Source organism: Monopterus albus, unplaced genomic scaffold (assembly GCF_001952655.1).
Source record: "Monopterus albus unplaced genomic scaffold, M_albus_1.0 scaffold54.1, whole genome shotgun sequence".
In the NCBI taxonomy this organism is placed as follows: domain Eukaryota; kingdom Metazoa; phylum Chordata; class Actinopteri; order Synbranchiformes; family Synbranchidae; genus Monopterus; species Monopterus albus.
In genome coordinates, this window is record NW_018127934.1 from 303,989 (window position 1) to 315,699 (window position 11,711).

Sequence of the window (11,711 nt, forward strand, 5' to 3'; positions counted from 1 at the left end):
ATCCATGGCGCCAGGATTGAGGAGATCCTCCAGCCTCCATTTATCTTCTGGTGGTTCTTGTTCAAAAAGAGTACAGTTACATGCTTCAAAGAGGTCTGAGGAATACAATTTAAAAGCCACAGAGGGGAAATTATGTATAAATCATTAATTCCTTCATTCAATTATTCATCAAGTTTGCTTATCAGCCCCCTGTTGCTACAGGATGATCAGCTTTGTGTCTTTTTTTGTTCAGGAACATTTTCTCAAAAACAGCTCCTCAAGACAGCAAGGTACATTTTGTGTAAATAAACAATGAGTACTGGGTCAACCTTGATGGGAACACATACTGCGTTCCTGAGAGCTGTAAGCTTCACAAAAGTGTTTCAAAGTTAGAACTGGCTTTCAAAGCATGACACACTGTTTTGCCTTGTTTTATTTGGGGAAGAGTTTAAGATTAGTTATGCAATTGAATTAAATATTAATTCTATTTTAATATTGTAAATAGTGGTAGCTGTTGGCATGTCACTGTAGGAAAGGCACAGGAGTGAATAATACAATTTATGAGTACTGAAATTAATTTAGTTGCTTCAATTTTATGCTGTATTCATATCATATTGTTTAAACCACAGTTACAAACTGCAGAGTTGGTCGAATGTTCCCGACAACCTCCGACAAATTTGAATCGGAAGTATTGTAAATTTGTGACACAGAACTCGAGGCATATGAACAAACTGATGGAAGAACAGTTACAAATGCAGTACAGCTATAAGTTATATTAAAATAAAATCCAATATTACCACTAATACTAATGATTCAGAGTATGTTATAGATTTCTTTATTGTTATTACACCTATGCTTTTCCTGCTACAGGAATGTGAGAAGAGTTCAGCTGTGAGAAAAGTACTAAGCAAGTTCAGATAATGACAAATCTCCAATTTAAGTGAACCAAAATGAATGTTGCTGTGCATTTATGAACCTATAGCTAAAAATGCTCTTGATCATCATTAAAACAGAGAACTGAGAACAGAAGTAAAACTAAGTTTAGCTGTGTGGTCCGTCTACTTTATTTGCATTGTGACTTTTCCTAACAGGAACTTGAGAGATCTTTGTTCTGTAATATTTCACAAACATCACAGTATTGTTTTCCTTCTGCACAAAATGTTGTGCCAGGTCCCAGAAAACACTTGTATAAGTATCTTTTATTGACTTTTAGTTTAAATAATGTGTTCTAAAATAAATATACTGAAATTAAGTACAAAATGATACTATACCTGAAAGGCAATAGTAACCATTTGGATAACATGATTGTGTTTTGTTTTGTTTTGTTTTTTTTATTGTGTGTACCAGCACCCATGTTCTCACAGAGGACGTTGTGTATCGGGAGGTAACTGCAGACCACCGTCTTCTCTCCAGACGCCTCCTGATGAAGACCAATCGGCTGCCTCGCTGGGCGGAGCGGATCTTCCCCCCCGGCATGTCTCGCTTTGTGTACATCGTCGAGGACTCCATCTTGGACCCCGTCAACAGGACCCTAACCACCTACACCTGGAACCTCAACCACACCACTCTCATGGTGAGGTGCCTGATTCTCTGTTTTGTTTTTCAGTTACTTTATTGTTAAAATGTAGTGCAACCAGTTCCCTATCAAGTGTCTTTGAAAAGTGTCTTACTGACCTTGTGTCCTAGACCAGCGTTAGACAAAGTTCTAACCTTCACTGACGAATATTTTGTCGGCTTGATCGAGTCACCTGTTTGAGAGTAAAACTGATTCTTTCAGCTGAAAAACTTTCACTCATTTTCACTCCCCTTGCTGCAGTAAGAGTGTATTTAGGCTGTGGTCTGTGGGTACAGGTGCAGCAGAGTGGTGTGGGGCACACACAGTAACAGGGTTGAAGTACCAATGAATTCAACTCAATTTCAGTTCAATTCAATTTTAGTTGTATAGTGCCAATTCACAACAACAATCATCTCGTCATCATCTCACAATTTACATAGTCAGGTCTAGATCTTACACTATTAGAAGGAAAACCTAACAAGTGCCCCTTGAGCAAATACTTGACAACAGTAAAAAACAGGAAAAACTACCTTTAACAGAAAAAACCTGGCAGACCCCAGCTGTTGGTGGGCAGCCTTCTGCCTTGACCGGTCGGGGTGAGTGGGTAGAGGAGAGAGAAAAGAAAGAACAGGACACAGCAAACAAAACAGAAAATAACCAATAAACCAACATGGTTTGTAATATTATTAGTTAAAATGTACTCTAACATGTATTTCAAGATAAAACTGATAAAGAAGCCTATAGGAAAATGATTACTGTATTAATTTGCTTTTAATATTTTTCACATTTAATTTCTCAAGCACTTGTATGTTGACAGCATACACAAAAACCCCTTTATACAGTTCAGTTCTGTTCCTGAACTGCATGACTTTTCCATGCCTTGTCCTTAACCTCAGCCCCCTGTCACTTCTCTGTGTCATAGTCAGTTGAAGAGCGCTGTGTTTTCCAAGACTCAGTGGAACAGCCAGCCACCACCCAGCTGAAACGGGAGGCATGGATATCCTCGAGTGTTTATGGCTTCTCCAGACCTATTCAGGTACATTTCACCTTTTTTTGAACTGCAAAATTGCACTTGAATCAAAATGTTAAACTCTTGTGAGTGTAATATGCTTTCAGTCAGTCAACTGTCATCATATTCTTTTTTTTGCCAAATATTTGTTTATCCCAAAGAGACATAAACCTCTATTGTCAGGTTTTTACTTTGATTTCTGGGTCATAGTATGAGCATGTTAGCTTGTGTGCAAATGCCAAAACCGGCTACATTGCCCCCATGTAAAGCCATTTCCTGTTTTGTTTTACTGCCAGGAGTTTGGATTGGCCCGCTTCAAGAGCAACCAGGTGAAGGCTATGAAAGGGCTGGAATATGCACTGTCAAGTCTACAGGGTACCTGCCACGCGGGGGACCCGGGTTCGATTCCCGGCCAATGCATGCCACAGTTTTAACATTGCCATGTAGCACCAGTATGGGCTCCCATGTGCAGACATCCCTCCATTGTCAGAGATACGTTACGGTATGCTTTGTTCAACATACAGTAATTCGCAATGAAATGTGCTTCAACATCAAATTGCAGCTCGGTTACTAGGGGGTCCAATTGAAGACCACCCTCTCACCTGTAAGTCCATAACCAAAGTAGTGAACAAATTGCAGTTTTCACCAGATGATGGCGCTAGATGAAATGTCAGATGATCAACAAAGTGAATACAATTCATCCTGAGGGGATCATGATTGTGTATACCACATTTTATGACCATGAATCCAAACAGCTGTCAGCAACTTTCCCTCAGAATCCAAAAGTGCAGACCTTGCGGTCCTGCAATAAAATTAAGTCATGCAATCACCAAAGTAAGCCATTTCTATTCTCTGGGCAGCATAAATGTTTTGACGAGTTTCCTCACAGTCCACTGAAGATTTGTTGACGTAGCATGGAGAGCACGAAATCTCAAACAAGTTGAGAAAATTTGATTTCAGAACCTTAAAAGTTGGGCCCATAGGGAGTTACAACTAGCCACATATCAGGTGTGTCACACGAGGCTAAAGTCAGTCTCACCACAGACGTATGACGGTGCGTTCATTCCAGCAGGAAGGGGGAACCAAAAAGAAAAGAGGGAAGCCAAACTGTTTATTTTTATCAGCTGTCTTTTTTTTAGAAAGGAGAAAACAAAATCAGGAAGTAGGACTTTCTTTGTTCAAACTAAAGGACTGTGATTCTTTTAACACAATTTATTATTATTATTGTTATCATAAATTATTTATTTATTGTTTCATATATTAATCAAACATTTCTTTGCATTAAGTACAAGATAAAACATCCTTGTCGCATCCTAATTAAGTATTGTCATGATTTCAGTAGAAGTAGAAAGTTCGATGCCCCAGACGTTCAAAGGTTCACATGCACTTTCTCAAGGCCTGACTCAGCAAAACACTTTTCCTTTTTTATTTGCACAAAATCTGCGTGAGTGTCAGCAGAGTAGCTTGTTACAGTAATTTTGCAGGAACTGGACAGTTTTTTTTACTTAAAGCTAGAAATATACTCTTCCATGTTTGCCTTAGAAACAGGTTAATTTAAGCACCAGAAGCAGCCTAAAGCCTCTTTCTGTTGCTGCAGAAGGATATGAAACCATGACAACTACAGCGACAAACAGCTTGGGTTTCTGAATTTAGAGTCAGACCAAAAGAGTGTAGGTAGGCAGTGTTGCATAAACAAAATACAGTTGAGAAGGCCATTGGAAAATACAAACACCTATAGGGCAAAATTATTTATAACCTGATTACAGAAACAGTAATATACTTCAGGATAATTAAAGGTGCAGTCTGTAAAATCTGCGTGTTTATCAGTAACAAATAGTGGCAGCTGTAGAAAACTACATCTGCAAACGTGTTCTTCATCACAACTGAGGCTACAACTGACTTTGTTGTTGCCAGTGGTTCATCTTGATTACTTTGTTGATTAGTCAGTTATTTTCTTGGTTCATTAAATGTCAGAACATTGTCAAGGTGGCATATGGAAATACGTAGGTTGTTTTGTTCAGCCAGTAGTCCAAAATATTATATTTAGTTAAATATGATTGAACACTAATAAAATCTGAAAGGATTCCAGGTTGGGGAGATGGAAGATGTGAAGTTTTTTAAGTTAAATATTCATATTAAAATTTGAAAAGTCAGTTTTAATCATCGCAGAGGTTTTCTGGGAGAGCCATTACATGAAAAAGGTTAGGCCTTGTTTTGGCATTGGGTCCTGACCATCACGGTTTGTGTTGTCCAACAAACTGTGTTGTGCTGATGCAGCGTACTGTTGTCTGAAAGGACATTCTCCCATTGCTGTGATCTTGTCCCACTGCTCCTCTGTTGATGGCAGGAATTGGCATCAGGCTGGGCATTTTGGTAAGTGTTTCAGCAGTGGGGCATCCACATGATTGTCACACGGTGCCATATATGAGCCTCACACAATAAAGTGTGTAGTGAATGTTCTTCCTTGTGTGTTGTGTATTGAGACACATACTGTTTTTATATTGAAAAAGTCAGAGGACAGAAAATCTGACTACTAAAAAGAAAAAAGGCTCAGGCGTTAATTAGTCTTGTGTTGGTATAGAAGTAGACAGTGCGTAGTTTAGATGTCCCTAATGTCATTTTTGTTTGAGATACAAACCAAACCCTACTCAAGATCTTTTTGTATGGGGTACATTAGTTATTAGTATTTTCCTTTTTCCCTGAATGCAACAATTAATGTTTTCTTGCCATAAAAGATGTCTAATACTTCGATAACAAACAGGTCATTTGGTATTACTACTGTTTACATTACATTAAATTACAATGACCAATAATTTAATAATTTTTTTACATCCAGCTACTAGCATGGTACCTAGACAGTGAAGTAAAAACCCAAGACACACTTTGGTGGTGTAATATCAGAAAACCAAACTAAAATGTGACTTTGAACATAGTATCATTTACTGCATCTTGCCATTGTATGGCAGTATAGTCACTGATAAGTGTTGGAGAATGGAGGGGACCTCAGGTGTTTTTGTTTTAAAAGCTTTGGGCGACGTCGGCCGTTATGTTTCTGGTGGTTTGGTTGTTTTATACATTTTGTGGCATCACATCAAAACCTTTCCTTTCTGATTCTGTGTCTCTACTGTCAGCACATTTCAGCACATTTGGACCTTGAATTAGAGTTTTTAATTTTCTTCCTTTTTAATAGTTTGACATAATACTCATCTCACAGATCCACAGACAGCATTTTCAGCGTTTATCTGACATGCCTTGCTCTGATCTCTTGCTGTGAATAAATTGTGAGCTCATTAGCATTGCTGCTGTCATCAACTGCTTTAAAGGCTCTTGAGTAAAGGCTGATGCAAATGTATGAAATAGGTTCACTGAAGTTGTGGAGAAGCCTAGTACTCATGATTATCTTAGCTAATATACTGCAGTTGACTGAGTGGTGATGCATCGGTTTATTCATCACTCTGACTCCTAGGTGAGTCAGACTGAGAGGGGATTGTACTTGATCCAGTATATGACCTGACAGGTATCACCTAGACAAGCACAGCATTGTCTCTATCAGGAGGTGACAATAGATACTTAAGGGCTGAAAACTACACTGTTGCAGCTTCAGCCCACATTCATCCAGTGTAGTTTATTATTTGCTTTTTTTGCAAGATGGTGTATGAAGAGAGAAGTACCAGAACAAAACCTGTACATAAAATATATTGTTAAATATCAGCATTGTCTCATACTGTGACAAATTTGGAAAAAAAAGGGTTTTACAAATAAGAACTGTGAACCTCAGTATGAACATTTAGTCATGATAAAATTTACAGAGACAGTAATTCAACCGCTGACTGACCGGCTAACCAGACGGTAAAGAAGAAAGGTGTTCTCATGGTCAAGTTTATGATTTTAGCAGCTCACTGAGAGAGAAGCAAAACAACAACAGAAAGTTAGGCTTAGGCAGAGAATGGAACAGGGAGGAGTTTGACCAATCACAAATAAAAGGTAATCACGGAGAAGTGGCTACTGTAATAACAAGTGTAGACCAGAGGCCTGTTTAAATTTGACATTTTTTGTCAGGGCTTACAGTTTCACCATTTTTAATTTCAGTGTTTGAGTCGTAGCTCTCCCTAAATTGAATGTTATGGACCTTTGTGATGAACTTAAAATATATTGTACTTACTATTTGTACTGCCTGGGAAAAGGCCTGTTCTCAACCTTAATGCTTTTAGACTGTTGCACTGAACTGCAGAGAGAAATCCAAACAAAACCTTGGTCCCTAGTTTCACCAGACCCTTTGTAAAACAAACTATATTACTAACATTTATGGAGCTGGATGTGCTTCAACTGTCTGTATATTTTTGATCCACTGCCATGATGATATATTCAAGTTATAATGAGACCAGTTGACATTATCACAATTGATATCAACCTATTTAAAGCAAATTGTACTTTTTAAACGCTGTAATGCAGTGAATTACTTGCATCACAGTCACACTTGTAGTGTCTGAAATCAGAGTCACAGTAAAATACCCTGGCACTGTCACTTTCACAACTGTTGGTGATGTGCAGTAGTAGTTACCGGCTGAACACAAACTATGGGAACTCTTGGATTTAAGTGATGTTTGGAAAGTACTTGCAGGTAGATTTGAACCTTTCTGTAAGGTGCTTTCACAGAACTGGTAATTCCCAGTTTGCAGTTGCCTTTCACTTTGAGCAAGAGTTGGTGAGGCAATAAAGAAGAAATCAACTTTCTGAGGAAAAGGGAACATGAAAATCAGTTTGACAGCCACGAGTGAAATCTACTTCAGGTGTGTTTTGACCTGTGCCTTGTACATTGTTTGAAAGCTCTATCTCTCTCCTTATTAAAGTTACTTTAATAAATTAAGGAACAATAAATGAGCTGATCTGACATCGTCTTCTCATGTCTGATTAGTGTCTATGAATCATATTTCCCTTTACAGTGTGACTGAGGAAGACGAGGCTAGAAAAACGTATTCAGTCGCCCTCCTTATGTTTTTAGCTTTCATTCACGTCATCTGTGTCAGTGAATATACAGTGAAACCCAAAAACAAGTTTGAGCTGGTTTGTGTGCTGTCAGCACACCATAAATAGGCAGCTGAATTCTCTGTTTAAGTAAATGATGCAAATGGTGGGGACATCTAACGAGAGATTGGCCAGAGTGGGGCCAAGTGTCCCTCGCGCTCAGAGTGGTCATTAAATAAGCCTTCGACAGCGCGACAGGTTTTAAAAGCTGTCGCTGATGCAGCCTGGGAGAGAACAGAAAACATCTTCATACTTTTCAACTCAGCACTGTTTTCTAGCAGTGACGTGCTTCTATTCACGCACCAGTTGCCAAATATCGTTGTCTCATAGTGTCTGAATGAAGCGTAAAGGAATGCTTCCGTAAAAGCCACCTATGTCTGAATAAATGAAGCCAGCATTGTCCTGTATATGAAAATGTCTGAAAAGCATTTCTTAAAAAAATCGTTCTTCTCATTCCCTGACTATCTGTGTCTGTCTCTGGACACACTGTGGTCTCACAGGAGAGACGCCCCAGCGGCTGCTCAGGGACACAGTGAAGGACGCATCAGAGAAGGCCAGAGAGGCAGCCAAGAGCCTGGCTTCAGCCGCTACCGTCCCGCAGAAATCCCAGCAATACGTCTGACTGGACCATGTGTGGAGTACTGTACAGGTGACATGAACGCAACACAGCAGCGGTTAATCATCTCAACTTGACTGAAGTTTTGTTAGGATCCGATTACTCTTTGTTTTCTGTCTGTTTATTTCTCAACTGTCTGTTTTCTGTTTTGCTCTCACCCTTCATCACATCTCAGGTCTTGAGCCTTGACACCTGTGTGAACGTTCAGCAGCACCTTTTAATGTTGTTACTACAGGTGTAAATACAAAATTTGGCCAGTGAGTCTAGGCATATTTAATATTTTTAATCTACTGTTGTAGACTATTGTGTAATGCTAATCAGTCTGTGTGCTTTTCTTTTCTTTGTGTTTCCTGCACAGTGACCATATGTTCTCATACAGTGTAACCTTTTACCAGTTTATCATATTTATTAATTATCATTTATCATGTTCAGTTCAAGTACAGTGGCAAGAATAAATAGGCAAACCCTTTGAAAATGTGGTCAGATCTTCATCTAAGTTACAGTTACAAATAAACAATCGATTTTAACACCCAAACTATTGTACTGTGAATACATTCACAGTGTCGACAAATAGTTTGAAACACTTCTGGGGTCTTAACAGGAAAAACATATATCAAAAACGTAGAAAAGGTCAATCTTGTCCATGAGTGGAATGTCAAAACCACTAATTAATGATTCCACCTACCTGTATCAGGCCCCTCACTCAACACAGAATCATTGTGTGGAATCATTATTTAGTGGTTTGAGTTCACTGTGTGTCCAGACATCCTGAAGAAGGCCAGTGTGATGATACACGCTGATGTATTTTATAATGTGTTGGCCCATATTTAAGACATTTTGTTATCAATCATTCACTTGAGTGCATAAATTGGATTGTTTTCTCTGCCATATCTCACTCATTTCCCATATATTTGACATATTCACAGTGTGCGCTGGAAAAAGTATGTGAACCCTTAGGCTAATGACATCAAGCACTAGTCGGCCTCAGGAGTTAAAATTTGAGAGCAGCCAGTTGAAAAAAGATTGGAGTCAGCTCGTAAAGTTTAGATGTTCCTCAGTCCAGAGTTGGACAAAATGTCTTGTGAGTGGAAATGATTTAGTGCTGTGACTTCTGTTTGTAGAAACTAAGAAGGCTCCAAAGGCATAATGCAGAATGTTCAGTGAGGTTTAAGTGTCACAGCTCCAGGCTTAAAGGAAACACTGAAGCTAGTTAACATCTCTGCTTGGGAATACCATAGCACAAATCATTGACCATGCCAGAACACCATTCTCCATGTCATTGCCCTTCAAAGAAAAATGTCACTGTAGCAGAAAGTTTCCAAAGAGCACGTTAACACTTCCCAACACTACTGGGAAAATGTTTTGTGAACTGGTGAAACTAAGGTTGAGTTGCTTGGAAAAGAATACACAAGGGTATGAAAAGGGCACTGTATACAACATCAAAACGTCATCCCAACAGTGAAGCACAGGGGGAGGGAGCATCATGATTTGAGGCTGGACAGCTTGTTGTCATCCAAGGCAAGTTTATCAAGGTGTCTTAAGGATAGTGTCAGGGTGTGTCAGCTGAAGCTCAATAAAAGATGGATGATGCAGCAGGACGGTGACCCTAAATATTAAAGTAAAAACTGTGTGCACACTAAGAAGTGAGCATGCATTTATACACATTCTGGGCCAGATGCACAAACAATGTGTACACACAAAAACCATGCATACGTCTGAGTGTATTTTTAAACACATGCGTTTATGTTGGCCCGATGAATTTTGATCTTGTTTCTTTTGCCTTAATGGCACTTTCCAGTTTTTCATTTTAGACTTTACTGTAAATGATTCTGTTAACTGTTGATATTATTGTCATTAATTTATTTTTGTTTAATGATGATTGTAGCTTAACAATAGGTCTTTACAAGTGTATGATTGAATTACAACGCTCTCTACATAGCTGCAGCTGTGCATAATGGTCATACGTAGGGACGACTGTTCTGAAGTTATTGGTGGGTTTTGACAATGCCGGTTGTGTGGCTAAAATTGCAATGCGTTCATCTGCTGTAACTAGTGCGGGAGGTCCTGTTGTTGTTGCCCTTATGCGCTTTGTGCACACATATGCGCTTTTCTGACTGACTGAGGTTTATAAGACAGAACCGGGCGTACGGTGCGTCTTTATGAATCTGACGAAAACGATGCGTACGCTCACTTCTGTCTCAGTGCGTACACACAGTTTTAGTCATGAGTCTACACAGAGTTTTATGCATGTGGCTCCAGGCTTCCACAGAATATGGCCCAATATGGTTCCTCCTGAACGTTGTGCAGGTCTGATCTGCAGCTGCTGAAGCGCTGGCTTGAGGTTATTGCTTCCAGACGGGTTCAACCAGTTACTAAATCCAAGGGTTCACTTACTTTTACCAGTCGCACCATGAATGTGTAACTGGTGTGCTCAGTAAAGACAAAAGATAAAAAGATTTTGTGCGTTTTTAGTTTAACCACATTGTGTTTGTCTGTAGTTGTGACTGAGATAAAGGGAGAAGAGTTCACATACCTTTTCTTGGTGTTGTACATTGTTAGGCTTAGGGTTTTGTTGCAATCTAAAGTTCACATTAGACAAAATTCTAATACTATGATTGTGTGGTTTTAATTACACATGAACAAAGGACAGATTATAACTGAACATGCACGTAGGGGTTATTTCAGGACTGAAACATATTGTATAATAGTTCCTTCCCTTTTCAGTTATTCATTAATTTTTCACTTTCTGGTTTTGAGGCTGTAATAAACATCTCACTTTCAAACATATTAATACACATTATGTCATTACTAGAGTCAACACACAATGTATTGTGTAGTATTGCACGCGTAAATAGAAAGTTTTGTGAAAATGCTACTAGATAAGTCACTGTCAGTACGACCTGCAGCGCAGCAGCTAAGGTCCAAAGTTACCAAAGTGACTTAGATCAAAAAACAGTGACAGATTTACTGTGTAATGTGATTAACCTTTAACTGTATGAATGTGAGAGTAGATCATTTCAGTCTGCCTGTTATATGAAACTTAACCTCTGAAGCACTTTTCAATGATTGCATTCCCTGTGAGGTGCAGTTGCTGGATTTTTCTGCTAAAAGACCTGAATTTTAGTTCGAAAACAATTCATGTGATGTTATTTTGACTTGTTTAACATTAAGCCTTTGTAATAGTGAGTTCATGTATATTTGTTTTTCCCAGGTATTAAGATAAAAAACAGAATCAGTTAGATTTTCAGTTGAAGATGTTTTGCGCCATATCCAAAAACAGTTTCAACCAAATTCTGCATTTCATATCCAGTGTTTGGAGTCTGTTTGTTTTATCTTTGTCAAATTGAGCTTTAATAAAACCTCATAAATTATTAATTTAATTAGCTTCTTTGTCGATTTCTTTAACTAACCTTTCTCTGCTACAGCAGTGACAAAAACGTGAACTCTAACCTATAAAAACATGTTATCATTCCAGACTACAGAGCAGTTTCACAGCTGCACACACCAAACAGGAAGCGCTGTAACAT

General features: G+C 38.7%; 1 protein-coding gene across 7 annotated transcripts in view; it reads left to right on the top strand.

Annotated features, from left to right (window-relative positions):
• The window catches only part of LOC109961394 (PRELI domain-containing protein 1, mitochondrial-like), a 22,224-nt gene that overhangs the window by 3,536 nt on the left and 6,977 nt on the right, over positions 1–11,711 (top strand). For 4 of the 7 annotated variants that reach the window (XM_020602152.1, XM_020602151.1, XM_020602150.1 and 1 more), the window contains 4 exons: positions 1,327–1,552; positions 2,457–2,570; positions 2,840–2,918; positions 8,069–11,551. In XM_020602152.1, coding sequence (XP_020457808.1) covers positions 1,327–1,552; positions 2,457–2,570; positions 2,840–2,918; positions 8,069–8,190 — 541 coding nt within the window. In that variant the 3' untranslated portion in view covers positions 8,191–11,551. Of the gene's footprint in view, positions 1–1,326; positions 1,553–2,456; positions 2,571–2,839; positions 2,919–8,068; positions 11,552–11,711 lie in introns of those variants that run through there. The other 3 variants (XM_020602153.1, XM_020602156.1, XM_020602155.1) reach the window with 3 other exon arrangements.